Raw genomic sequence first — 26,379 nt, 5'->3', positions numbered from 1 at the left:
ACTCCATGAGCAACGTGATAAAGTATCCCGTCCAATTATTCACTGAAGAATACTTACTTGCAAGAATGCTGGCATGCAACTGTTTTTAAGTGTATGAAGTTTGTTTCAGCTGATATTTTCTGTGCAAAGTTTCTACCTTAGGCTGGCATTCTGAAAAACTTTTAGGTGGAACAGTTCTTTGTTCTTCTATAACAAGTTAATTTGAGCAGCAATCAGAGTAATCATTGTCAGCCATGTAGCTCTTGATCCTCTTTGTATGAGGTTGTCTTATATTTTGGTTTGCCAAAATTCAGTTTGCACTTGTTTTGTGGAGGTTAGTGTTTTCATCCAATATGCAAGGAAGGTGAGTTTGTGTTGGAGATTCTCCAGTTCAGAGCTTGCTTGAGCTGACTTGATATCTGCTCCTGAGAACTGTGGGCCACACATAGTTTAAATATAGACAGCTGAACAAGGCAGGAAGGCTCTGCTGATTCTGATCCTGTAGAAGGAGAGGGATTAGGCATCATCTTCAAATAGAAGGCAGGTAGGAAGAGGATGAACAGAATGCACCCTTGCAGGAATGAACATGAGTGACCTGAGTGAGGAATATGAGACTGAAAGAGCAAAGGGACCTGGGGCTAGGGTAAGAGTAAAAAGATGTGAAATCAGGATGTGTAGAAAGGAATCAGAAACAGCGAGTGAGGACGAGATGGTTTTGACTAGCATGCAAATAGAAGAGCTGACATTGCCTGGGTTGAAGAACCTTGAGAAAGATCTGAGAAAAGGCCTGGGTTTTGCAAGAAGGTAGGGTACAATGGAAAGAGTATGTTAGTATTTGTGGCAGTAAAATTGAAGCAGAGGTGATACTTATAATTGCCTAATTTGAAGAGCTGATCTTGATACTACCCGTTCTGACTAGAATTGTAGTTTTAATGTTGAGGCTAATCAAACTAATTTGCTGTCAGGATGACAAAGAATGTGTTTCTAACAATCCTAAGCACACTCTCTGTTATCTCTTCTTTAATAACATTAAATCACTCTGTGAAATTTCAGGTCATTACCCCAGCCTTTGTGTGTTTTCTGGTGTTTTGGTTTCATGCACGTGATTAATTCTAGCTTTGCCCACAAGTAGACTGTAGATGAATACAGATGCACAGTTCAATGGACTAATATGAAGTCCTAAGATGAGGTAAAAGCATCCATTTAGGTTTTAGAGTGAAGCTTTGCTGAAAGTGTTATCTTCTTTTAGTTCCACATTGCCAGCTTTTAAGAGAGGATTTTGTCATCACTGAAGGAGTTGTTTCTACACAGCATGCAGTATAGCAACATGAGACGCTTTATGATTACATGCATGGAGAGACAACAAGCCCACTGTTGAGAAATGATGCATAACAGACTTACCAGCTATCTAATCAGTATGAATAAAAGCCTTGTTAAATCAAATGCATAATTCCTGAAAAGAGCTTCCTCTGAAAAGTTACTGGATGATTGTTCAATTACGGGTTATTTATCAAGGTTACAAGTACACTGAGACATCTGTGTCTGCCTTCTTGATCATTTATCTTTGGTAAATGATCTTGATCATTTATTAAGCCTGTATTCACAAGGAATAGACTGATCAGCGCAAGGTGACACAGTAGGTTCCATGCTGTGGGTGTCTGTCCTTGCCATGCCTTACTCCTGGTGGTGTTGGCCAGGAAAGCTCCCTATTACTCATCTTCTGTGCCTGTATCATGACAGGAATCTGCTTTAGCAGAGGAGTGGTAAAACTGTTACAAGCTTCTGTTTTAAACTCCCTGTGATATAAAACATGCACTTTAGTTGGACCCTTCTTAAGAAAACCACTTTGATCTAGCTGGCAAGAAAAAATGATTTGCTTTTGTCATGAACCCATTGTCCAATTGAAAAGAGTAAGTAACCTGCTCATAGTTTTGACAGTTCCAGAATGATTTTTTGCTTTGTGAAGCTGTCTCTGAGTCTGTTCTGATAGCTAATAGGTGCTCTGTGGTTGATCATAAATTCTCTTTGCTCTGTTTGTACAGTTTTCTGTCAGGCAGCTTATATTCTGGTGGTGTTCTCAGTGGCAATGATGCAAATGAAATAGGTATCTCTTATTGTGGTCTTTATAACAGGGGGGCTAGGGGTTCTTCTGTCATTACTTCAGCACATTTTTCAGCACATTTCAGCACATCATTTCTCCCTCTGTGGCTCCCTAGTCAATCCATGTGGCCATCAAGAGTAAAATTCCCTGCGTTGTCGTGGAAGGCTCTGGACGGATCGCTGATGTTATAGCTAGCTTGATGGAGGCAGAAAGCACTCTGGCTTCTTCATGCGTCAAGGAGAGCTTGCTCAGGTATCTGCCTCGCACTATTTCAAGGCTCTCAGAAGAGGAGACTGAAAGCTGGATCAAATGGGTAAGTGCTTGTTATTGTAGAGAGGCTGGACGTGGCAGAAGGGTAGAAAATAAATGGGAGGTCAGGAGCAGCTAGTCTGGGGAAAGACAGCTTGAGTTTGGGTTTAGTTCTGGGTACAGGATTGCTAAAGCCAGGTTGCTGTCTGGTTTCTGGGTGCGTGTGATTCCTCTGGAGCACTGGTTGCTGGATGTATCTCTTGGCAGATGTGCTGGTTGGTGTCCTGACTCCCTTGTGTGCTTTGTGAAGGTGTGAAATTGGATATCTTGAATCAGGCCTCACACTGCTAGATCCTGCTGGATTGCTCAGAGGCAGAGAGGTATTGCTGCTGCCCTGCAGGTGTTCAAATTGTAGCAATTCTACTCCAGGATCCTCACATTTCAACAAGTTCAACAAGATTTTGCCTTTCTTCCTGCATCCTTTAAGATACCAGGGTGGACAGATTTCCCTTACAGACCAGGGACAAGATCTTTAGTTCTAGAGGCTTAGTTGGTCAGGATTTCACCACAGTAGCATCCCTACACCATCTTGAGTAGGACACTTGCTAAATAGACTGTGGACTTACGAGTACTCTGAACATGGGATGCAGTTGAAGGTAGAACATTGTACATACACCAGCAAAATCTTCTTTTGCCTCTCTATCTTTGACCACAGAGCCCTCAGAATTTAGTTACCGTTGTGATCCTAAGTGTTTTCTGGAGACTGGGGAAACTGGAGGACTGAGGAGAGCATTTGTTCTCTTGGGTTGGTTGGGCCTGACTTAGGAAACTGTTTTAACTCTCCAGTTACTTGCTCACCAGAGTCACCTGTTTTTAGACATATTTCTGCCCTCCATGACAGGGACAGAAAAAATGGATCTCCAAAAAATCTTATTCTGTTATTTTTCAGAAATCTTAGTTCCAAAAACACTTCAGCCCACTGAACAATACATTAACTTAAGCTAATTGACTTTCTCAATTAAAAGCCCAAAGCTTTATCCTGGGGTCTGATTCTGTTTCCCTCTCTTGCTTAATTATCTCCTACCCGTGTTCACAGCAGGGAGCTGGCAGTGGAGAGTGATTGCATGTTCGTAATGGGGGATGGAAAATGGTATGTTCCATCCTGTACATTTAAGTCTTTTTCAGCTTTTCTTCCCCCCTTTAACTTATTATTATTTATTTTTAATGAATGTAGCATTGCAAGTTGTTCACAAACGCTGGAGGGGAATTCAGACGCTCATATTTCCACATGTATTTCCTTGGATATGAACCAAACAAAGCTTCTGGTATTGAAGTTTAAGGAGCTATTTTTTTTCTGATAAATCCTGAGTCAAAACTCAGTGAGAACTTGGCAGAGAGAGTCTGTGGGGCATCCTACAAGTTTTGCTGGGCATCTTGCTGTGCTTTCCCCAGTTTTGAGCAGCAGGGTTGGACTAGATCTCCAGAGGTACCTTTTCCTGATTCTGTATTAACAAGCTTACAGGAAAAAGTAGGTGTGGTCTTTTGCAGAGACAGGCCTGCAGAAAATAAATCTGAACTTGTACTTTGAGCCTGGGGGCTGTGCTATCTCATGCTGAGGAGAAAGAGCTGCACTCTGAGCAGATCACAAGCCTCTGGTTTCCACAAAGACCTGCACTGGAGAGTGTGGAGCTGCTGAAGGCAGCTTTCACAGATAAGCCACCTTTAGTTTCTGCTGGCATGTCTTGTCCTTCAGTTATGAATGACTAAGATTTTTTGTTTTCTGTACACTAGAATGAAAGCTCAGTTATGTGAGAAATTATCTGGTTTCGACAAAACACAAGGAGGTAGAAGCAGTGGTTTATAATAAACTGCCAGACATTTGTTGAAATGTGGCCTGTCACAATCTGTTTTTCTTTATGACTGGTTTCTAATTACTGAGATTATATCTTTTTGGTCGTAACGATCTGCATAGGGAGGAATCACAGTCACTTGCTATATATTCAGAGGATAATTAATCTTTGACTTTAAATCTCATCTGCTTCTATCTGGACTTGTATAAATTTTAACTGTATTTGGAAATAGGACTGATTGCTACAATGTGAATGGGAAATTTTTGTTAAAGATGCTCTAGGAGATCAACTGCTAAACTGTCTAGAGTGCTTTGGAATGGTTCTCCTTTTTGTAGATCAAAGAAGTCCTCGAGAACCCTCATTTACTGACAGTTATCAAAATAGAAGAAGCTGGAGATGAAATTGTGAGCAATGCCATTTCTTTTGCTCTCTACAAAGGCAAGTTGTTGTTCTGTTCTGTTCGTTTTTTTTGTTTGTTTGTTTTGTTTTTTTTCTTTGTGTATGTTAAATAGATGGACAAAGATGGGTTACTCTGGGATTTTGAATAGCAAGGTTCAGCCCTAGGCATGTATATCCTCTGTTGTGCTTTGAGACATGCTTGCTTTTTTTTTTTCTCAGATGATTCCTATACCCTGCTCTGTGCAGAGCACATGGGCATGTTACTTGAAGCATTCTGGGACGGCGACATTCCCATTTCCTGCATGCTGCATGAAAGGGAAGATATACACATGTGTTGGGCACTAGATGTGTTTCTAAGTTTCCAGAGGCCCCTAAAACCCAATCAGGAAGATGTGCATGAATCTGGGGAAAGATGCTTGGTCGGGGTCTTGTTGAGTAGCGCGTGAAAAGCAGAGTTGAGTAAGTATGCCAGGAAGCTCTTCTGTGTCTGGTGTTTTACCTAGAGGATTGCTCTTCTTCTGCAGCTTTCAGCACAAATGAACATGACAGAGATAACTGGAATGGGCAGCTGAAGCTGCTGCTGGAGTGGAACCAACTGGACCTGGCCAGTGATGAGATCTTCACCAATGACCGAAACTGGGAGGTACAGATGGCTTCTGTCTGAGTACAGTGGCATGAGCCAGGGGAGCAGTGATGTAACAGAGCAGAGAGATGAAACAGCAGCCACTGTCTCAATATCCTATCCTCTGTGTTAAGTAAGACCACCTTTTCCTCCTTGCACTGCTTGCAAAGGTGATCTGCCCATGCTGGAAATAGTCCACACCACCTAACAAATGCAATTGCATATGGAAAAAGCTGATTCTGATGAAAGTGTGCCAGCATGAAGGAAAATGTGGCAGTTAGTTACTTGTGTCTGGCCTTTAATTCATCTTTTCACATCTCAAATGCCTCCTAATATTTGTTCTTCCATTTCTTCCTAGTCTGCTGACCTGCAGGATGTCATGTTCACAGCCTTAGTGAAAGACAGGCCCAAATTTGTTCGTCTCTTCTTGGAAAATGGCCTGAACCTGAGGAAATTCCTTACCACAGAGGTCCTTAAGGAACTGTACACCAACAACTTCAGTAGCTTGGTGTTCAAGAACCTGCAGATTGCAAAGAACTCCTATAATGATGCACTTCTCACATTTGTGTGGAAGATGGTTGAAGACTTCCGAAGAGGTCTCAAAAAAGATGATAAAAATAGCAAGGATGAGATGGAGATACATATTTCAGTAAGTGATGAACAGTTCCGTTCCACTATGCATCCCTGAAAAGGGAAAAAAGCAAAAAATATGTTTTGTTTCTGGTATAGCAGGATTTGCTTTTAACAGTCAGCCTTATTTTATACTTAACATGTTTCCTCATATTACAAATACTTGTAAGGATTGTTTAACTATGAGAAAAAGTGGCTGGTTTATTTGGATGTTGAGTTGTAAGATTTTCTATTAGAGCAATCAGTGCTGTGATGCTTGTATGTTACACCAATATAAATTCAGAGCCCAGTACTGAAGTACCAGCTGGGCATGAATAATTTGGACTCATACCTGGGTACAGAGTATTGTATTTTGTGCTCTAAACCTTGCTTATTGCAAGAGTGTCAAGCACCTTCTGGACCTTATTTCATCGTCAGATAGAACCGCATTCCTTAGTTATCACTAAGATCCAGATCTAAATTGCAGAATCAGAGCCTAGGGATCAGATATTAAGTGTCTGAAATCAGTTGTGGACTTCAGAGACATAATGCAACATGTGTGACAATTAGGGGAAATTTGGTTTAAAACTGCTAGTTAGCTTTGAGAGTTTCCACTGAAGCTTTTTGCTTCTTAAAAGTTTTGTTGCTCAGGAGTTATTTCACAACTGCTTTGCAATCTGCTGGTGCAAACTGCCCTAATACAAAGCAGTTGGTAGCGTAGAACTTTGTGTCTGTTTCAGATTTTGTCAAGTTCAGGGCCTTGCTTGAACACAAAAGGCCTATTGGTGTAAAATTAACATTCCTTTTAGAGGATCCTAATCTGTGTTATTTAAACACAAAGTCAGGCTCTGAATGAGACTATCTGAACTGCATGGGTTAAAGCAGAAAGTGATTTTGACCCAAATGTCCTTTAATGCACATTTAGGAAAAGCAGTGGGGCTAAGTCTTCCAAATTAAACAGGAAAATATAAGGCTGCTGTAACTTAGAGTAGTGTGAGAAGTGCCAGATGGCCAAGAAAGGGAATATGTGGAAAGGGAATAAGTGGGATGGCTTTAAAAGGAAGAAAACAGAGAATGGAGAATGACAGGCTAAGGACTTGTTCCAGGAGCTTAGGTCTGAGGAGTCATTGCTCTTTCTTTCAGAATGAGTGCCCTATCACAAGGCATCCATTGCAAGCTCTGTTTATTTGGTCAGTTCTTCAGAACAAGAAAGAGTTGTCCAAAGTCATTTGGGAGCAAGTAAGTTGAGTTCCTCTTTGTTCCTCCACACACATCACAGTGGTGTTCCTTGTCTTTGGGCTGTAGGCCTTTGAAGGCTCCCGATCCATCGTTGAACACAAAACCACAACAGATAATTGTTTTGTGGCTCTGTAAGTAGGTTGAATATTACCCATTTTGTGCTTGGCTATGGGTTTCATACCTTCCTTTTATAATGTTAGGTATGCGTCAGCAGTCCAAACTAGCATTTACATATAGTTACGTGTTCTTATCTGTTTTTAAGCTTGAAGGCTGAGCTCATAGAATCACTCAGGATGGAAAAGACCTCTAGGATCTTCTAGTCTAACCTAGCAGACCTGAAGTCTGCCCTCTGGAAGTCCATGGTGGCAATTCTGCTAACCCCTCTATTCCACAGAGTTCCCCCCACCGTTCTGTAACATGGATGTGTTGTGATTTCGGATATTTGATTTAAATCCATTTCTAATTTTCATTAGACAATACCTTTAGTTATGATTTAATCAAATACATAATTCATAGGCTGCAAATGTGAGGCTAAATGAAAGCAAAGCTGATGGATGCTCCTGCTCATATTGGTCTGTGTCTCCAAAATTGAGTACGTCTTCCCTGGTATATACTAACAATAGTACGTTTGGTCCAGGCTGGTGGACAATAAATATGGTAGTGTAGCTCATGGCAGAGCAGACCCTCTTCTGTGAACCTTCTGTCAGAGATACAAAGCTGATATCTAACTGTTAACCAGGAGAACTTTTAAGACTGATCACAAAGATGTTACCAAACCAGTAGTGATAATTATTCGTTTTGTAGAACTGGTTCTTCATTGGCCAGTCTTGACTAGGAACTGAGCAGCTGGAAAAAGAGCAGGATAACTTTTAAAGAATATATCACATTCCCTTTCCGGAAGGGTTTACATGACTTTACTCTCTCCATAGACCAGAGGTTGCACTTTGGCAGCCCTTGGGGCCAGTAAGCTTCTGAAAAGCATGGCAAAGGTGAAGAATGACATAAATGCTGCTGGTGAGTCTGAGGAACTCGCTAACGAGTATGAGACAAGAGCAGTAGGTAAGTGCCTTCGTTAAGTCATTTAGAAATTTAACAGAGGAGTCAGAGATCAGGATGTTGTTTAATTTCTTGGAACGTTACTTGTTTTAATGATCTCCAGATCTGATGTATAGTGATGATTGCACAGTGATGTTTTTATTTTGTGCAGATAATGCAAACTGAAAACCATGCTGGTTTTGTTTAGCAGAATGCAAGGCAAGAGAATTCATTAAATTTGCCTGAAATGCTGCCCAGAAATTCAGCCTGATTTGGAAAGAAGAGAATGACATCTCAAAAGGGAGTAGAAATAAACTTTCATTTAGAAAACTAGATATCTATCATCAAATCATAGAAAGATAGAATGGTTTGGGTTGGAAGGGACCTTAATGACCATCTGTTTCCAACCCCTGCCATGGGCAGGGACAGCTTTCACTAGACGAGGTTGCCCAAAGCCCCCTCCAACCTAGCCTTGAACACTTCCAGGGATGGGGCATCCACAGCTTCTCTGGGCAGCCTGTGCCAGTAATATCAAAATGTTTTTAATGCTTCCACACTGTCCATTCCCATTAAAATCCATGTGTCCTGTCTGAACAGCTTGCCTCCAAAAGCAAGAGTTTGGGCATTTTTTTTGTAGAGATCTTTCATTGGGAGGAAGAGTTGCCTCTTAAAATGGCAAGGCTGAAGAAGGGTTCCCAGAAATAGCAAAGAGAACACAATAAGAGAAACATTCTTCATGAGTACTGGTAACGTTCAAGTTGAGAAGTGTCTGCCTTCAAATTTGAAGTAGTGCTGCAAAGTAGGAGTGAGAATAAATTACAGTTGAAAAGTGTATTGAATCCCTAAATTCTAAACTACAAAATCGTATGCCTTTCCTTGTTCCCCAAAGACAAGCGATACTGTCGCTTACTGAGAATGCAGATCTATCTCACTCATTTTTCTTTCTTTGTATGGCCTTCAGTTTCTCCTGTTACAAAGGGTTGTCAGTGGTCCAGAACTGAGCCCTGCTTCTCATGGGCCAGAATAACAAATATTTCTTATTTAAAGACTAATTGGTGACAGGATGCAGTGGATGCTCTTTATTTATTTAAGACTGCCATTTTCTGGAACAATAATGCTCATAGTTTCTTAATGCCTAGTTATCCTGCAAAACCTTCAGAGAAATACACAAATGAAAGCCAATGCAGGTGGCAGATGGCAGATTAATTTGTAGCGCCCACAGTTTACAAATTAATTGTCTGTGATCGACCCCGTAGTGCAGGACTGTGGTTCCTTAACTTGGAGGGAAATACAGTAGTGTTGCTTCTGGGGGCTTTATTATGGGTTATGGCCTTGTTCTCTTGACTGATCTGGATATGGAAAATGGTCAATCTGTAACTCCATTTCTCTCAAGCAATTTGCTGTCATAATCGTGAGTCAGATTAGGTAATGGTTAAGGTGTAATAGCCCTGCAGGTTGAGTAGGGAAACCATGGAAATGTTGCTGGAAAGGGCCTCTGGAGGCCTTAAGTCCCACCTTCGCATTGAGGTAGAGCTCTTACCAAGACTAAATCTCTTCTGTCATGGTTTTGCTTAGCCAAATCTTGAAAATCTCCACAGACTGATAGTGTTTTATTGTAGATATTGCTCCTAAAAGCAGACCGTGTTTGTCCTTGACGTGTTACCTGGGTCATTGGTCTAGCTTCTTTCCAAACAGAATTGTCCTGCAAGTCAAACTTTGTTTTTCACACCATGCAGATGGTTGGTGGCAAAACTCTACAGGCAGAATAAGATGCTTATAGCTCTTCTTCAACAACCATGTTTGCAATGCATTTCTCAGTGAAAAACTACCAAATTCTGCCCATGTTGTTTAACTCTGTTAGTATGGGACTGCTGACACTGACTATAACTCCACATCAGTGCTAAATGAATGAAAAGAAAATGATACTAGCAAAAGTACTGAATCATTTGAGTAGAAGTTCATGTTTTTCCTCATTTTTCAGTGCAGAACTCAATATTATCTCTGTGCAAGCTGATTTGATATTACAATTTTTCATCCAGACATGAATTCCATATGAAAGCTTAATACATGCAAGTGTGTTAAGAATAGAGAATTAAGAATACTTGTTTTTTTCCAAATGTTCAGCATGATGAAGAGTTCTTGAATCTGTGTGCTTTAATATTATGTTTTTTAAATCACTGAAGGCAGTGACAGTTGCCTTCAGTGGCAGGGAATTTGGAGCTCAGTGTGTGAGTGATTGTGTTGAAAAGTGTATGTATAAACATGCAGCAGGTACCGTATGAATGAGCACTAATGCTGCAGGGCTGGGCTGGGTAATTCCTGCCCTTTGGGCTGTGCAGCTATTGTCAAACAGGGACAGAGTCAGGGGGACAGATTTGATAGGGTTGCTTTCTCTCCTTATTGGGCGGTCTCTTTCCTCCAGAGCTGTTCACTGAGTGCTACAGCAATGATGAAGATCTGGCTGAGCAGCTGCTGACCTATTCCTGTGAAGCCTGGGGAGGCAGCAATTGCCTGGAACTAGCAGTGGAAGCAAAAGACCAGCAATTTATTGCACAGCCAGGGGTGCAGGTAATATCAGTGACAAGAAGGTGCATGGATTGCTGTAACTCATGTGATCTGGGTGACTTCTAAAATAAGAAAAGCAAATATTCTTCCTGCCAAAATGCTGCATCCACGGGACTAGCCCGTGCGAGGCCACAGCTCAGACACTGCCCTCATGGAGGTCAGAACCTAGGGGTGATTTTTCCCAGCTGTGTGAATGCAGAGCTTTGTGTGGCTGTAGCAAAGCCCTTTCCCACAGGTACTCACAGAACCAACTTCTGCAGTGCTGTGAAATGCATCCCAGAGAGCACGGATTGTGCCTGATGGGGCACAACGTGTGGCTAACAGCTGATGGCTGATTTGCCCACAAATACTAAGTCAAGAGGGGAAGATGATTTAGAGCTGTAAATCATAAAAATCTAGATGATGAAGACTGCCTGAAGTGACTTCCCCCTTGGCACAAGTCATGTGTGTACACAGTGTGAATGTACTGCCCAGTGTGAAGTGCCTTATAAATCAGGTCAGCTCCTGTTTAGCCTCACATTCAACTCCTCAGATAGGCTAGGGGATGGCTGGACTAAGGAACCAGCACACTGTTACTGATGCAGAAAACATTCTCTATTACTGAAATAGGAATCCCAGTTATTTTATTTTAAATCTCAAAGCTTTTTTTCTTTTTTTTCCTCCTAAATCGAATGTCCTCTAATAGCATTCCAAAGTTATTTTGTTGCTGTTACAACAAACAAGGGTATTTTCTTCTTCCCTGCAGAATTTCCTTTCCAAGCAGTGGTATGGAGAGATTTCAAGAGATACTAAGAATTGGAAGATTATACTGTGTCTCTTCTTTTTCCCTTTAATAGGCTGTGGTTTCATCTCATTCAGGTAATCAGCTGGCTTCTCATTAACAGAAGTAAAACAAATCAATTAATCATAGAATCATACAGCAATTCAGGCTGAAATGGACTTCTCAAGATCATCCCCCTGCTCGAGCAGATTGACCAGGACTGTGTCCAGTCGGGTTTTGAGTATCTCCATGGATGGGGACTCCACAACCTCTCTGAACCTCTTCCAGTGTTCAGTCACTTTCAGATAAAAATATTTAATGGCTCAAAGGTCTTTTAACAGATTGTTTTCTCACTCTGATCTGGAGTTAATATATGCCAATTTACTTTTATGCCTGATGCCAGATACAGAATGGCATTTCCTTTAAAGTGCTAGTCCTATACTAGTCCTTGTACCTTTCTAGTTTTCACTTTGACAAAACACAGATATTTCCAGGCATACGGCTATGCTTTGATACCTTTTCCCTCTTCTAATTTCTCAGGAAAAAACCTGTGGAGAAGAGTAAGAAACTCTTCCTGTATTATGTGTCTTTCTTCACCTCACCCTTTGTGGTCTTCTCCTGGAATGTTATCTTCTACATTGCTTTCCTGTTGCTCTTCGCCTACGTGTTGCTTATGGATTTCCAGAAGGAACCTACTGTCCTGGAGATGATCCTTTACGTTCTGGTCTTCATCCTGCTTTGTGATGAAGTGAGACAAGTAGGCAGCGCTTGCAAACCAAAAATGTCTAATGCTAGAATAGAAGCTTTATCTTGGCAGCTGTCTGTAGCTTAAGGCAGTGCAGGCCGCTTCTAAGTTACAGGGGAACCACCTCCTGGGACTTCCCAATGTTTAATTCCTAGATATGTCCCAATATCTGCAGGCTGTTGAGCTGTGATCCACACAGCTATTGAGGCTGTATGGATACGCTGATGCTGCTGGAGATGCTTCTTAGGACTGCTTGGCTGAGGTTGCTAAAGCAGTTGAGATTATAGAGGTTAGGTTTAACAAGATATGCTTAGATACATGCCTGTAGGTCAAGTGATTCTTGCCCTTGCTTCTCCACATCTCCCTTTCTTTTCATGAGCAACGTATCTTTATGTATTTATGTTTATCTCTTAGTCATAAATACAGTTTGTGCTAGTTTTACATAATCCCAAGTACCAGCCTGGGATGTTTTTGTACTGATGTGGTGTGGGAACAGTGTGCAGGACTGCCTTTGTAGCCAATGCCATAGCTGATACTCTTCTCACTTCGTAAGTACCACCTTAATGAAGAAGGCTTGGCATCTACTAAAAAATAAATACTTTCCAGGCTAGATGAGTATTCCAGATGAGTTTGGGGGATTTTGTTTTGTTGTTTTGTTTTTTCTCCTTCTCCTAAGTATGGTGGATTTGGTCTGTTTCTGAAGATTTCAGGATCAGGCTTTTCAGGCAAGCCAGTCTGTGCTCAGGATAGTGGAGACATGAGTCAAAAAGCGCTGGGGCCATCAGAAGAGAAATGGATGTGTGGTTTCAGTGCAGTGCTGCCTTCTGCTTGTCCTGTGAGGCGTTAGTCTCCAAATGACTGTTTCTGGGTGACCTGCTGGATCAGGCTACCCTGCAATCACATTTCTTATGTGAGCTTCAATGACGTTACTGAGTGTTGATGTTGCTATGCTTAGATTTCTGTGCAGTCTTTTTCCTTTTTTTAATAGTCAAGGCAGCACCCTGTTTAAGCCTAATTTAATTGCTAAGGAAAATGGAAAAGTAAAAGACTGTTGCAATTAAAACACTAATGGAGTGTTTATTTCTGCTGATTTAGGTTCTGGTGTCTCTGGACCTGTCATTGCACTTCCTGTGTGTACCCAGCAGAGATCCAGGGGGAAGCCTTAGGGATAGAAACCTTTTTTCCTATGCCACTTTTTCCCACTAATCTGAGCAGGTAGAACAGTTTCAGATCCCAGTCATTGCATTAATAGCTAGTGGCCAGACTGTACCAATTCGATTCTGGGAGTGGAGGCACCTAAAACACAGACTTGATTGAAACACAGACTTGCTTGAATAGCAAAGTGTTGCTCTCATAACTTCTGCATTTGGAAGAAAATTCCCTTTGATCTGTGTGTATCCCTCTAAAGTACCGAGAAGAAAATTGCTGTGGGTATGTTAGTTATAAAGAGATTCAGTGATCAGTACTCCGCTGATTGAGAATTATTTCAGCCTTGGTTATTTCAATGTAATTTAAGAAGAAAATAAAATTCTGATTTGTAGCAATTTATAGCTCTGGGATATGCAGGGAAAAATCTGGAAATTGATATAATGAGCCAGCATTTTGCCTCCTGAGGTGCTGGTGCTCTCCCAGGAGACTGCACCCAACACAGGCTGCAGCACTGTAATGGCTTGTTGAACCTCCAATTATCTGCTAGTGCATGAAATTGCTTTCAACAACTGCACATGAATTAAGGGGTTGGAGTTGATTTTGTTGATCACACAAGTCAGATCATCACAGACATGAAAGAAATTAGGGAGCTAATGTGGGCGGCTGACTTTCAGCAGAGGCTTTGCAGTGGATTTCTTTTTTATAATCAGGGCTTGGTCTGTTTCTTCAGGCCCAGTGGAGGTTTCTCCTGATTAAACTATTTCTGATTTAGACCCAGAAGTTGGTTGCACATGCTTTGGATCCAGGATGCACTGCCAGTTATTTGATCTGGAACAGGGTAGAGATTCTTGTTAGCCTTGCAATTCAGAATTAGAGTTAGGTAGTTAGAAAAATAAATTAAATGTGTATCTTTGATCAAAAACATGTGTGTAGCCAGAGACAGGTCCCTGAATGAGCTATGTGAAGAAAAGGAAGTCCTGAAACAGCAACCCTCCCGCCTCCCCCGTGTTTTATCTGCTCCCAGGGGGCAAAAGCAAGACTCCTTTGACCCATTTGGCAGCAGTTTTGCTGGAGCATACTGTGACCTACTCTGAAGCTCCCCTAGTAGCATGTGTGTACGTATGTGATTGCTCAGCACATCAGTCTCAGCTCATGTCAGGAGCACTCCTTCCTCTCCCCATGCACAAGCATCCGTGTGAGCTGGTTGTGTCCTGTGAGCACAGAAACCCTCACTGTGACACAGTGCTTGTGTCACCGACGTGCCTAACTGGTCCCAGTGCAAGAGCATTAGCCTAGGCCATCTGGGCTTCAGGAACAAATGTGTTAGTGTTCCCTAAACATAGAAAATCCCAATCTATCGTCCTAATAAAGTTAACAAAAAAAATGATGTCAGTAATGTCTGGTATTGCTGTGTATACTAAAAACAAATCTCCTGGGGGAAATTAAAAACAATCTGATCTTTGTTGTGCCCGTTGTGTGTGACAAAAGATGACTTGGGCAAGGGAACAACCGTTAATGTCGCAATCGGTGGAATATTTACCTGTGAGGACATCCCCTGGGAGAGACCAGGGGAGGATGTAGTGATGTATGAGCTCTCCAAGTAACTGCGGTGGCTACTTTCTGATCTTTTTTCCTTTCCAGTGGTACATGAATGGCAGTAAGTATTTCTTAGATCTGTGGAATGTTATGGATACTCTAGCCATCTTCTACTTCATAGCAGGAATTGTGTTCAGGTGAGTACCGCCTTTTCTTGTGGCCGTACTACGGCCTTCCTTTCTTTCCAGGTTTTGACTGCAACCTCTAACTAGATTTTGAGAAAAAACATGTTCCTGAAACACCCTGTTCTTTATGAGGGCCAGGCATACTGCCAAATCTTGACTCTAAATTTTTAATGGCAATTAAGGAAATAAAATAAGTTGATCGGATAAACCACCTGCATGCAATATTTTCTCTTTGGTTTAATGGAAGGTGAGTCTATCCCTGGAATCAAAGACGGCTTCCCTAAACTCAGATCCTTCTGGGCCATCAGACAGCCCTTCTTAATCTCTAGATTTGTGTGAGCATGTTTACAAGAAAATGGTTGAAATGGGCGTAGATTTCATGACAATGACTGGTTATACAAAACATATCAGAGTTGTAGGATAAGACGGGTAATATCTCAGTTTTAAGTTCTTTGGGATTTTCCCTGGCTCCTACTATTGACTAGTGTAGTAATGTGGATTCTGACCTCTAGTGGGTTGCATTTAATTTTTCGTACAATAGACTAAGAGAATGTCGTTAGCTCACATAAGCTGTTTAACAGGAATGGATGAATTAACAACCATGGCAAGGAAATTGTGGAAATACATTTTCAAGTGTAGTTGTTTCGTCAACTGTAACTTGGTTCTCATTGCCTGCGTCCAGCAGAGTGGCCGTTGCACTGTGGTGTTTTGGGAGGCAGGGGGCAAGTAGCTAAACGTACAAGATTTCCTTGCTGTTAATAGTTCTAGAAAGAAAGAGGAAACGTAGCAATGATGTAGCTAAGCTAGGATGTGTGTAAAGAAAATATGTCATTAGGCAGGATTGGGCATGGGCATGGGACCCTGGGTATCTGTGCTCTGTTTTCCTGTTATTCACTTTTCACTCCCCATTTTCAATGTTTTAGTGTAATTTTATGTGACTTCCGCATGCTTTACCCAATGCTTCTCTTCATTTTCTTTTGCTGTCTCCATCAGGCTGCACTCATCTGATGAAAGCTCTTGGTATTCTGGGAGAGTCATTTTCTGTTTGGACTACATAGTTTTTACTCTGAGACTGATCCATATTTTCACCGTTAGCAGGAATCTAGGACCCAAAATTATTATGCTGCAGAGGATGGTAAGGTTCTGGCAGCTATTCAAGAGTTCAAATAAATGATGTGACAAGGTGCCACATCACCACTGTTCTGCTGATGGCAGCAAGTTCACTCCTTCTCTTATATCTGCTAAACAGAATTAATTAAGATTTAAATAGGAGCTAATTAAGATCAGGACCTTTTCCTCTTCCTCTGTACAAGGTTGAATTTCAGTCTGAAAAAAGATCGGGCTGAAGAGGAGATGAGAAATTTTTCTTCCTGGTGGCTTTTGTCTTGCATGTCTCAAATGCAAGCCATGTAGACTTTTCTGATGCTTGTTCTCCACCCTCATATCAAATCAGGCAGAAAAAAGCCATGTATGGCTTGCAACAGGCATACTGATGTATTTGCTTGTTGTCCTTTTTCAGATGATAGATGTCTTCTTCTTTCTCTTCCTCTTTGCTGTGTGGATGGTGGCCTTTGGTGTGGCCAGGCAAGGCATCCTGAGGAAGAATGAGCATCGCTGGGAGTGGATATTTCGATCTGTCATCTACGAGCCGTACCTGGCTATGTTCGGCCAGTACCCTGATGATGTTGATGGTAGCTATCTTCTGTGGGTGGTGGAGTGCTCTGCCCTTTCAGTGGGTGTCCAGTCCTGTGCTCAAGTGGGAGAGGAATTCCTTCGTCTGTGGTCTTCAGGGGGGTCAGCAGCTGACTGGTGGCCCTGGCTAATGCCTTTGGAGCAAGGCCTGCTGTGTGAAATCAGTTCCCCCACTGTCCATATTTCTGATGCACAGCATCTGCCCTTTTGTTCCCTTTTCTTCAAAGAGCATCAAAGCAAGGTTTTGTGTCTGTCCGGGAGGGGGGAAAGAGGCCATGTGTGTTGTGTTCAGTTGCAGTATCTGGGGCTAGGCCCAGCAGAAAGAAGGGGAGAGGGCTCACTGTTTGCTCTCCACTCTTGCCCCCTGAGGTACCACCTACAACTTTGACCGCTGCACCTTTTCTGGAAATGAGTCCAAGCCCTTGTGTGTGGAACTGGATGCCAACAACCAGCCCCGCTTCCCAGAGTGGATTACCATTCCCCTGGTGTGCATATACATGCTCTCAACTAACATCCTCCTTGTGAACCTGCTTGTGGCCATGTTTGGGTATGTAATAAAGGAGTGACCATTTGCTTGTGATCACTGCATCGATACCCCTCTGAGAAAAGGAATAAAGCCCTGGAAAATGGCAGGAAGCCATACCTTGGAGTCTGCCTGTCGCTTTTGCAGACGAATTGCTGGTAGTAGTCTGGGACAGGGTTCCCAACTCAAAAGAGACCTCACAAGTTAAAGGTGGTGTGGGTAGGTGACCAAAGGCAAGGTTATTCAGCATTTCTCACAGCAGTCTGCCCGAAGCTGGTACAATGTTCTGGGGATGGGTTGCTGTCTGTCCTTTTGCTACTTCTGTAAGTATTCTTGGCATGCAGTTATCAAAGAGGACAGTGAAATAAATGAGGTTTGCCTCAAAGGCTTTGTTCATCCTTTTATATTAAACCTACTGTCTTTGTATCATGGAAGAAAAGCAGATTTCTTAGATTTCGGTGTTATGACAGGAATATTTGAGTTTCCCACGAGTTTTTGGAGTGCATGCCATGTTATCTGCTTAGGTATTGTACAGCTTTAATGTTTTTAAAACTGGAAACAATTAAACAGCTCTTAGCCATCACCACCTGGAGGGAAGAGCTGTCAGCTGGATACTATGAGACAGAGTTGGTGTTATATTTGGAGTTTCTAACAGGCCTGTAGTCTCATGTGTTGCCACAGTTCACGCTGTGGAAAAATTTAGGGTGTGTGACTCCTGTGTTTAGGAAAGCCGTCTTGTGCCCCTGCTTGCTCCTGTGGTGGGAGGGTTTCCTGACTGTAAGTACTACTCCGTAGAATCCTACCCTAAGATTAGGTAGGAAGTACATAGAGCTGCTTCATCTGTTTGCCCTCATGAACCTAACATAGCTGTTCTCTTTGGCAGAGACGCTCAAGATTTTTTTTTGTTTGTTTTTGTTTTTTTTTGTTGTTGTTGTTTTTGTTTGTTTGTTTGTTTGTTTTGTTTTTGTTTTTTTAATCAGCTTGGAGGAGTTAGTAGGGTAGGGCAGAGCTCAGCCGTGGTCCATGCCGTGAGTTGAGAACCCCTCAGCTTCAGGATCTGCTCCTCCCTCTGCTCTGAACATTATTCCCATGCTGACCTGGACTCCTAAGAAGGTCAGAAATGTGATTTTTGGCAAGGCATCAAGGGTGACTGCCAGGAAAGTGTTGAAGCCTATCTGCCTATTATACCTGTGTTTTCCTAACCTGCGCAGGACCTGGGAACATAAGATAATGTTTATTCTCCCTAGAAAGGGTGAAAGTGATTCACATTAATAAAGAAAAGCATAGCGGTAAGCCAGCTGTACCTTAGAAGCCTCTGGTATTTGTTAGAACACTTATTTTAACAGCATGTAATGGTAAAAGTTCTGGGTTATACAGTTACGCCAATAAAAACTTACTTTTTCCAGTTCAGCTAATTTTGTGGATGGACCTTATAGGAGTTCCTTAGTTCACATTAACAGTAGACTGAACAATTTAATCAAGCAGGAGTGCTTCCTCGTACTCAATTCAGGAAGGCTTCTGGGCAAACAGGAACCCAGCATGTCTTCTTGATGCAGTTAGAAATGTCTGAATCTGAAATGGTTCCTCCAAAGACCAGTGTGTACATCGTATTTGTCAATATCTAATAATGCTGATGTCTGTGAGACACCAGTCCAATCAGTCTCTATCTGTTGTTAAAATTAATATATCACTGGTAGTAATTATGACAGAGAATCCAACTTATTTATGTCTAGTATGCATTAACTGAAAAGGATGCATATTACATTTCACATGTTTTAGATACTTCTGAAATTCAGGATTATATTTATCATCTAAAACAATAGGTAATTTCCACCAGAAGACTTGCAGGTGAAGGTCTTTGGTTATCTTGTGTAAGGGTCCATTAGGATCTCAGCACAGACATTTTGAAAACATTTAGTAATGTTTAGTAAAACATTTAGTACTGCCATTTAGTAACAGCAATAAAAGGTCAGCCAGTCTGTGAGTTGCTTCCTCTTGTGGCTGTTGCTTTGCTGGGTTTGTACAGTGCTTACGTACAGTACGTTTGATCCATACCTGAAGCTCTCATTAATACTGCTACTAAAAAATCTCAGGAGCATTTTTTTTTTTTCTGGAAATAGCCTATTTTTATTTTTTTGCTTAGAAAGAAATAAGTCAGCTGGTGAATTAATGAGACAGTATCTTGCAAGGAAGCGTTCTGTTCTCATGTTTACGCTGGAAGAAAATTGCCTACAGCTAAGGTAGTGCAAGTGTGTGGAATTTTTTCTTCCTGTTCCTATTTTTTCCAGTTTATTTCTAACTTTTTTTTCCCCACTGTTTTAGTTCCTTCCCTTTTCAGATTGCTCTCTAAAAAGGCGTACAAACTCAATAACCTTCCAACCAGTAGAAATGAACAGCTCCAGGATGACTTTTCAAAAACTTAGCCTAGTATAATAAAGAAAAACACAGTGTAACTTGCCTCTGATGCAGTTCTTCGGCAAATAACTAATGCTGTATGCATTTTCTCTTTCTTTGCCTGTTAGTTACACCGTGGGATCAGTGCAAGAGAACAATGACCAGGTGTGGAAGTTCCAGCGTTATTTCTTGGTCCAAGAATACTGCAGTCGCTTGACTATCCCCTTCCCCTTTGTCATCTTTGCCTACATATTCATGGTGATGAGGAAATGTTTTAAATGCTGCTGTAAGAATGAAAGTAAAGAGCCATCTATTTGTTGTGAGTAGGATTATTCTGTATTGGAAAAAATGTTGCTGGCGTTGAGATTCCCGTCTCCCACCCCCCAACAGCTTTGGCTTTGGTCTGGTCAGAGAGCTTTAGTGTTCTACCACGAGATCTGCTCCACCTGAATACTGTGCAGAGTTATCCAGTGCTTTCCTGTCCAAGCTGTTTTGAGGCAGATTTACCTCAAATACGAATATCTATTAAGTCTTTGATTTAATTGTATTAGGGCTGCCTTTGGTGCTTGTAGCTTTCAAAGTTTTTAGAATAAGAGCACTGAATAAATTAATTCAGAGCCATTTCAGCAGCAGCTGCAAGTCATCTGCGTGTTCTGCACAAAAAATTTAAAATCTCCAATTTCTCATCAGCACGTGGTAGCGTATTCCTCTTGTGCTATTCCCAAGCGCACTGAGCCCTCATCTTGCATGCTCTAAATGTTGAGGTAACTTGTAAAAGAGGTGGTGACCTTAGTCTCTGATTGCTACTCTACCTTCTGGAACTGCATTTCTTTTTTTCGTTCCATTGCAATCTACCAGCTAATACATCTGGGAGCTGCAAGGGCAGCCTGGTAGAGCAGTTTTCTTCAGAGGCTATTCTGCCTGTGAGTGAGTGAAAGAGAATGCAGAGACTTTTCTGGGCCTTGGTGGATGGCAAACCAACTCAGAAGCACAGGAATGGCTCAGCCCTTTAGTTATTCCCTCCTTAATTCCTCTGTCAGAGGGCACAGATATGAATTGCATTAATAAGCTTTTTTACCCCCAAGAAATTGAATATTTTCAATTTTTAACTGCTATTCAGAAGCAGATGAAAGACAATAAGTTGAGTTAATTGACAGACTTATTCCTCTCCATCAGCATCCTGATTGTTGCCCTGCAGCACAGACAGGATTTGTGACTCGTTTAGGAGAAAGACGCCTGCTCTGGGCTATAAAATTCCTTACCATTGACTAAATCATCGTGGCTGTCAAAAGCTGTTGGCTTCTTTTGTTTCAGGAAAGGGTATTTGGGGGTTGCAGAGCAATGACTGACACAAAATCCAGGCTTTGGAGCTTCCATAGCTCCCTTGCCTCTAGCACAAAATGCTTTTGTTGTGGGTTTCCCAGTGTGAAATGTGTATATGCATAGGAGAAATGCAGCTCAGAGCTCCCATTCCCAAAGAGGCATTATTGTCACACTCTGTACTATGTGATGCTGAAGAGGGATGTTTGTCCTACAGCAACAAGCCATGTGCAGCGTAGATTTATTGAACCCAAAGAAAGCACTGGAGATTTTAATACCATTTCAGTGTTAGTCCTCATGAGACTGCCTCAGTTTCATGCCCACTCCTACAGTTTTTGAGCCAAAGCTTTTTCTTGAATTAACTGCTCCTGAAGGTACACATACACCAGTGCCTCTCTAGAGGGCAGCAGTTGGTTTGGAGTTGCCAACAGATAAGAATCTAAAATTGATATACAGGCCTTTTGCTGATGATTGATGGGAAAAAACGTAGCTAACTTTTTTATTAATACCCATGTGGTTTGTGCTAGTCTGGTTGGAACGGGACAAAATGCAGAAATATTATCCTAGAGGACTTTGATGTCTTGCTCTGTGTTATTCTTTAATTTACAGCATCAACAGGAGATGCTTTTTAGAGAAGACCATATTTCAGCATTTTGAAATGTTTATATTCAATGAAAAGTCATACACATTCTCAACAGATGTTACTCTTAACACTCTAATACGGGATAATGTAGAAACAGCAAGTGCAACCAAAGCTGAAAACCACAAAGCAACCTTCTGTAATGTCCTATGCCTTGGTGAAATGGCTTCCATTTCACAAAACACTTGTACTAACCAAGATTCAAAAACAAAAATTTGCAATTTGTTGTTTTTTGTGTGTGTACATATGTGTTTTTTAAACCAACTCCGATTGCCAGAAGCATACAGTAGCATGCATCCATGTCATATTTATCAGAACTGTATCACAGGTGGGAAGTGGGGCTGAATGTTCTGTATGCAGAGGAGGTAATCATTAGCCTCTGGATGCAAGTGTTAACCCACCTTTTAGGCATCTTGACACCGGAGACACAGATGAGCTGAATCTAGTGTGGTGGTGTTTGTTTTTTTTTTTTTCATATACATTCCCCAGGCTCAAAAAATGAAGACAATGAAACTCTGTCATGGGAAGCTGTCATGAAGGAAAACTACCTTGTCAAAATCAATACCAAAGCAAGTGATTCATCGGAAGAGTATGTCTGCACTTCTTTGTCTTCAATCTCTTAACTTTCTCTTGAATGTTTTTAGTCAAACCAAGTTTTCAGCAGCTCTCCACATTTACAAACTACTGCATATATAAGTAAACTCAGCATTAACTTGCCTTTTTATTTTTTACGAAAAATGATTTCTGGTTCTTTTAATCTGTTGCTGTAGACTGGCTTCAGAAATAGTTGATTGAACTGGTAAAATGCGAAGACTACCACATCATGATGCTTTGATTATCTCTGGGATCTGTTCCAGCACTTTCAGAATAATAGTATAAGTGGAAAGAGAAAGTAAAGAAAGCTAGAAAACAGCAACAGTTGCCTGCTGTGTATGATGGCTTAATTTTGTAGCTAGCTTCCAAGAACTTCAGAATTTCCCTAAATTAGATGTAAGGGAAGAGCTGATGAGAATGGGTGGAAAAAGCCAGAGACTTCTATGCTCCTTTGCCCATGCAGTGGACATTGCCATTCACAAATATTTATTTATGTTAAGACCACACAGAGGCACTCAGCATTGGATAATAAGTTAAATACCCCCAGAATACGTGTTTAAAATTTGAAGCAGAAAAGTCTTGACAAGAAAAATGGAAAAGTGTTAGCACTAACAGTAATTCATATGTTAATGCACGTGTAAGAAAATAAATAAATACATTAAAAAAATGTAAATAACCAAACTGTTCCTGAACAGGGGCATCTGCAGGCATTCTATTTTTAACTGACCTCTGTCAACATGCAAAGAGGAAAGTCTTCTGAAACCTTCCAATTCAGTAGTTGCCTTACATAAACTCTTTGGCCATTGAGGACTAGATGTCTGAGCTACAGAGACTTCTGTAAGGCAGTTCTGCAGTTTTGCAATGGGAGGGTGGTTAGCCAAGACTTTAATTCCTGGACTCAGCCCCTCTTTTCTGTGTCTTCTTTCTGTTTTCAGGATGGTGCATCGATTCAGGCAGCTGGATGCAAAGGTACTTGTTTCATACTGCTCATATTGGGGGATGTGCCTCTGTCTGGTAAAGCAGGTAGCAATCCACCTGGAAAGCAAGCACCAAGAGCCCTTTGCGGTCTTTGTTGCTGTCGTTAGGACCCCATCTTCATTGTGCTTTTTTATGGGTTCCTTTGTACCTTTGATTCCATTTGTAGTTTCATATTGTGCTGGAAAATGAAGTAGAAAGATGCTTACTTAGTATTCGAGAAGTGTTTTTCAGTACTCTTTATTGGATGGAAAGCATTAAAAAGAACTTCTATCTATAAAACTGTAGTATTTCTCTGTGTATATGGCCTTTGAAACACTGAAAGGAGGAAGAGGCATTACACAGATTATACCCTTCTCAAACGCATGTTCTGTCAACTTTAGCCTCTGGTGCTGAAGGCACATGGTAATTCTACGTTTTTTAAAATTAAGCTCTGCTTTTAAAATGGAATGGCAGTTCAGATATTGTGGCAAACCTGGTGATACTTCAGACAGCACAGGCAACACCTAGGTAAATAGAGAAGGTTCTGTATGTATTTCAGGGTGGGAAGATCTGTAATTATGGTTAAAATGACCAGTTCTCATCTGGTTCACAGAGACATACTGTGTTGAAGCTACATAAAGCTGCCAATCTAATAGAGACCCTATCATTATCAAAATTGTCATACAAGTATACTTTTTATGACTGTGAAACTGAAAAGACCTTTACAATGGGTATTATATTTGAGAGAGTGACTGTTTTGTGACTTTTGCCTCTGAAGTGGCTAGCAGTTGCACTCGTGTGAAGAAGTCCAAGGGTGAAAAGGCCCACATACCGTTCAAAATACATCTTTTGATAGTTTAGATTGCAAAATCATAGCTTTCTCTCAAGACTGAAATGGAAATGGTGAGTGGCTGAGTATGTGTGTAACGATGCTCTTAAAACAGAGGAAATATGGTAACCTTAATTTTCTGCTGAAAAGCAATACCCAAACAGTACCTCTCCTGTGATGGAATACTTTAGAGCTGCATTGCAGCAAGCTGTTTTTTCTCTTCATACCTTCAGCTTTAATGATGGCAAATGTACTGAGGCCAGTGTTTAAGAGTAGAGTCCTTGAGAGCAAGAACTCCAGGGATATCTCACTGATTCTCATTTGAGATGATGATCTAAAAAAACAAGTCTGAGGACATAATTGAGTCCTAGGCATAAGCCCTGATCATGGGATAAACTTCTCTTTAAAGCTGTTGTGAATGTCTCAAGGTATAATGGGCATTGGTTACAGCGTGGGAAGGTAAGGTTAGACTTCTAGAAGAACTTGGAGCAGTTGTGAGATTAGAGCAACAGGGATCTCTGCTATAGGCCTTGATCACGATTGTCTAGTGAATATTGCCTCTGGGGGCTGCTCCAGATGGCCTTTTGAAGTTCACTTCAGCCCTTTATGCCGTTGTTTTTGTGACAGAGCATCCATACTGCTCTACCTAGATTTTGGAGGCTGCTCCATCTACACGAATGATTTCTCTGAAGCATTTTTTTCTGAAAAATTGTAGTGGCTTCTCAAAAGAGTAAGGTCTTGTTCTATGTGAATCACAGTGCTAGAAACTGTTCCTTGGTTTGGCATCTCTGGACATATGTGTAACAGGTAATAAATGAAACAAGTGTTTAAAAAACAACTACACAAAAATGTACTTTTATGGTAGATTGGTTCCACAAAACTACACTGATCTGCAATCTTTGCTTTGAAGGAGCAAAAGGAGATAGAATAGAGATTGGCACCTGTAGCTGTCATGATGCCTGCTTGTTAACTGTCTGGATTACATATTTATTAGGTCTCACTGCATTAATTGCGTTGCTGAAAATGGTAATGGGTTGTATCTTTTCAAGTACTATTGTGTTTACGATAATGTTTGGAGAGGCAATTATTTGTCAATCATATTACTTGTTAGTATTGCTTTCCTGTGAAAGTAGTATTAACATTACTTCATTTGCCACCATGGTGTGACTACTGAATACAAAGAGAAGTCAGTTATTGCTTTCTCAACTTGCTAGAGTCCGCAGGGTAGCCAGGTAAGCAGGAGTCCAGAAAAGGGGTTTTATGCCTGTTGCTGCTGATCAGCTAATGCGTGGTATTTTCTAGAGTACGTATGTTCTAGAGTATTCTAAGGTATTTACAACTGTTTGCTTATTTTGCTCTCTTCGCTTTATCCTGAGCTGTGATCATCTATTGGAATAAGTGAGTTAGATTGACTTTGTATACAAACAAACATTATTTATTTTTTTTTATTCTTAAGCTTTCTGATTTGAAAGGCCTCCTAAAAGAGATTTCAAGCAAAATCAAATGATTGCAGCTGAAATCCTAAAGTAACTACGTGAGCAGGGTAAGTCCTCTTTAAATCCATTCTCTGGCTTGAACGATTAATTATCATCTGTGATGTTAAATCATATGTTTCTGGAAGAATGATTGGTATTAATTATTGATGCTTGTATAGGTGTTGTTTAATATTGGAAGAGACACAAGAACTAAATTCTCTTCCTCGTGTTTTTTTGTTGTTGTTGTTGCTTTTTTTTTCCTGAAAAATATAATTTTCCATGTGGTGTTTCTAACATTTTTTGGCAAGGCTTATTCTGCTCCCTTGTCTTTGAAAAACTGCAAATGGACCAAAGTTACTTTAGTTGTCTTTGTGCTGGAGGCCCTCTGGAAAATTAGGAGCTGCTATGCTGAATCCTTTATAGTTGACTCATTTTAACTCTGAATAACATAAAAGCCAAATAGAGACAGATCTGTGGGTAGGAGTAAGACTTATTTTCTCACTATCAAAGTTGGGCGTTAATGGCAGATCACTATAGGCTTTCTGAGTCCTATACAATAAACTTTAGAGTGAAGAATCACAGAATCACAGAATTTCTAGGTTGGAAGAGACCTCAAGATCATCGAGTCCAACCTCTGACCTAACACTAACAGTCCCCACTAAACCATATCCCTAAGCTCTACATCTAAACGTCTTTTAAAGACTTCCAGGGATTGTGACTCCACCGCTTCCCTGGGCAGCCTGTTCCAGTGCCTAACAACCCTTTCAGTAAAGAAGTTCTCCCTAAGATCCAACCTAAAACTCCCCTGGCGCAACTTATGCCCATTCCCCCTCGTCCTGTCACCCAAGCTACCGTCCAATGTCTGGTCATAGGCCATGTGTCCTTTTCCATCGTGGTCTGTGGAAGAATTGTGTTGCGGCCACACATCACTA

At 41.1% G+C, this 26,379-nt stretch overlaps 1 protein-coding gene across 10 annotated transcripts in view; it reads left to right on the top strand.

Moving 5' to 3' along the window:
- Positions 1-26,379, top strand: part of TRPM8 (transient receptor potential cation channel subfamily M member 8) — a 96,524-nt gene that overhangs the window by 62,724 nt on the left and 7,421 nt on the right. For 6 of the 10 annotated variants that reach the window (XM_068686188.1, XM_068686186.1, XM_068686190.1 and 3 more), the window contains 16 exons: positions 2,196-2,393; positions 4,515-4,617; positions 5,103-5,221; positions 5,559-5,849; positions 6,953-7,048; positions 7,978-8,107; positions 10,506-10,651; positions 11,394-11,506; positions 11,949-12,165; positions 14,944-15,035; positions 16,017-16,158; positions 16,543-16,714; positions 17,085-17,262; positions 19,761-19,951; positions 22,082-22,181; positions 23,122-25,410. In XM_068686188.1, the coding sequence (XP_068542289.1) occupies positions 2,196-2,393; positions 4,515-4,617; positions 5,103-5,221; positions 5,559-5,849; positions 6,953-7,048; positions 7,978-8,107; positions 10,506-10,651; positions 11,394-11,506; positions 11,949-12,165; positions 14,944-15,035; positions 16,017-16,158; positions 16,543-16,714; positions 17,085-17,262; positions 19,761-19,951; positions 22,082-22,181; positions 23,122-23,353 (2,520 nt within the window). In that variant the 3' untranslated portion in view covers positions 23,354-25,410. The other 4 variants (XM_068686192.1, XM_068686191.1, XM_068686193.1 and 1 more) reach the window with 4 other exon arrangements.

This window comes from Anas acuta, chromosome 6 (genome assembly GCF_963932015.1).
Source record: "Anas acuta chromosome 6, bAnaAcu1.1, whole genome shotgun sequence".
Classification (NCBI taxonomy): Eukaryota; Metazoa; Chordata; class Aves; order Anseriformes; family Anatidae; genus Anas; species Anas acuta.
Note: the sequence above shows the minus strand (reverse complement) of the source record. Positions and strands in the feature narration are given on the sequence as shown.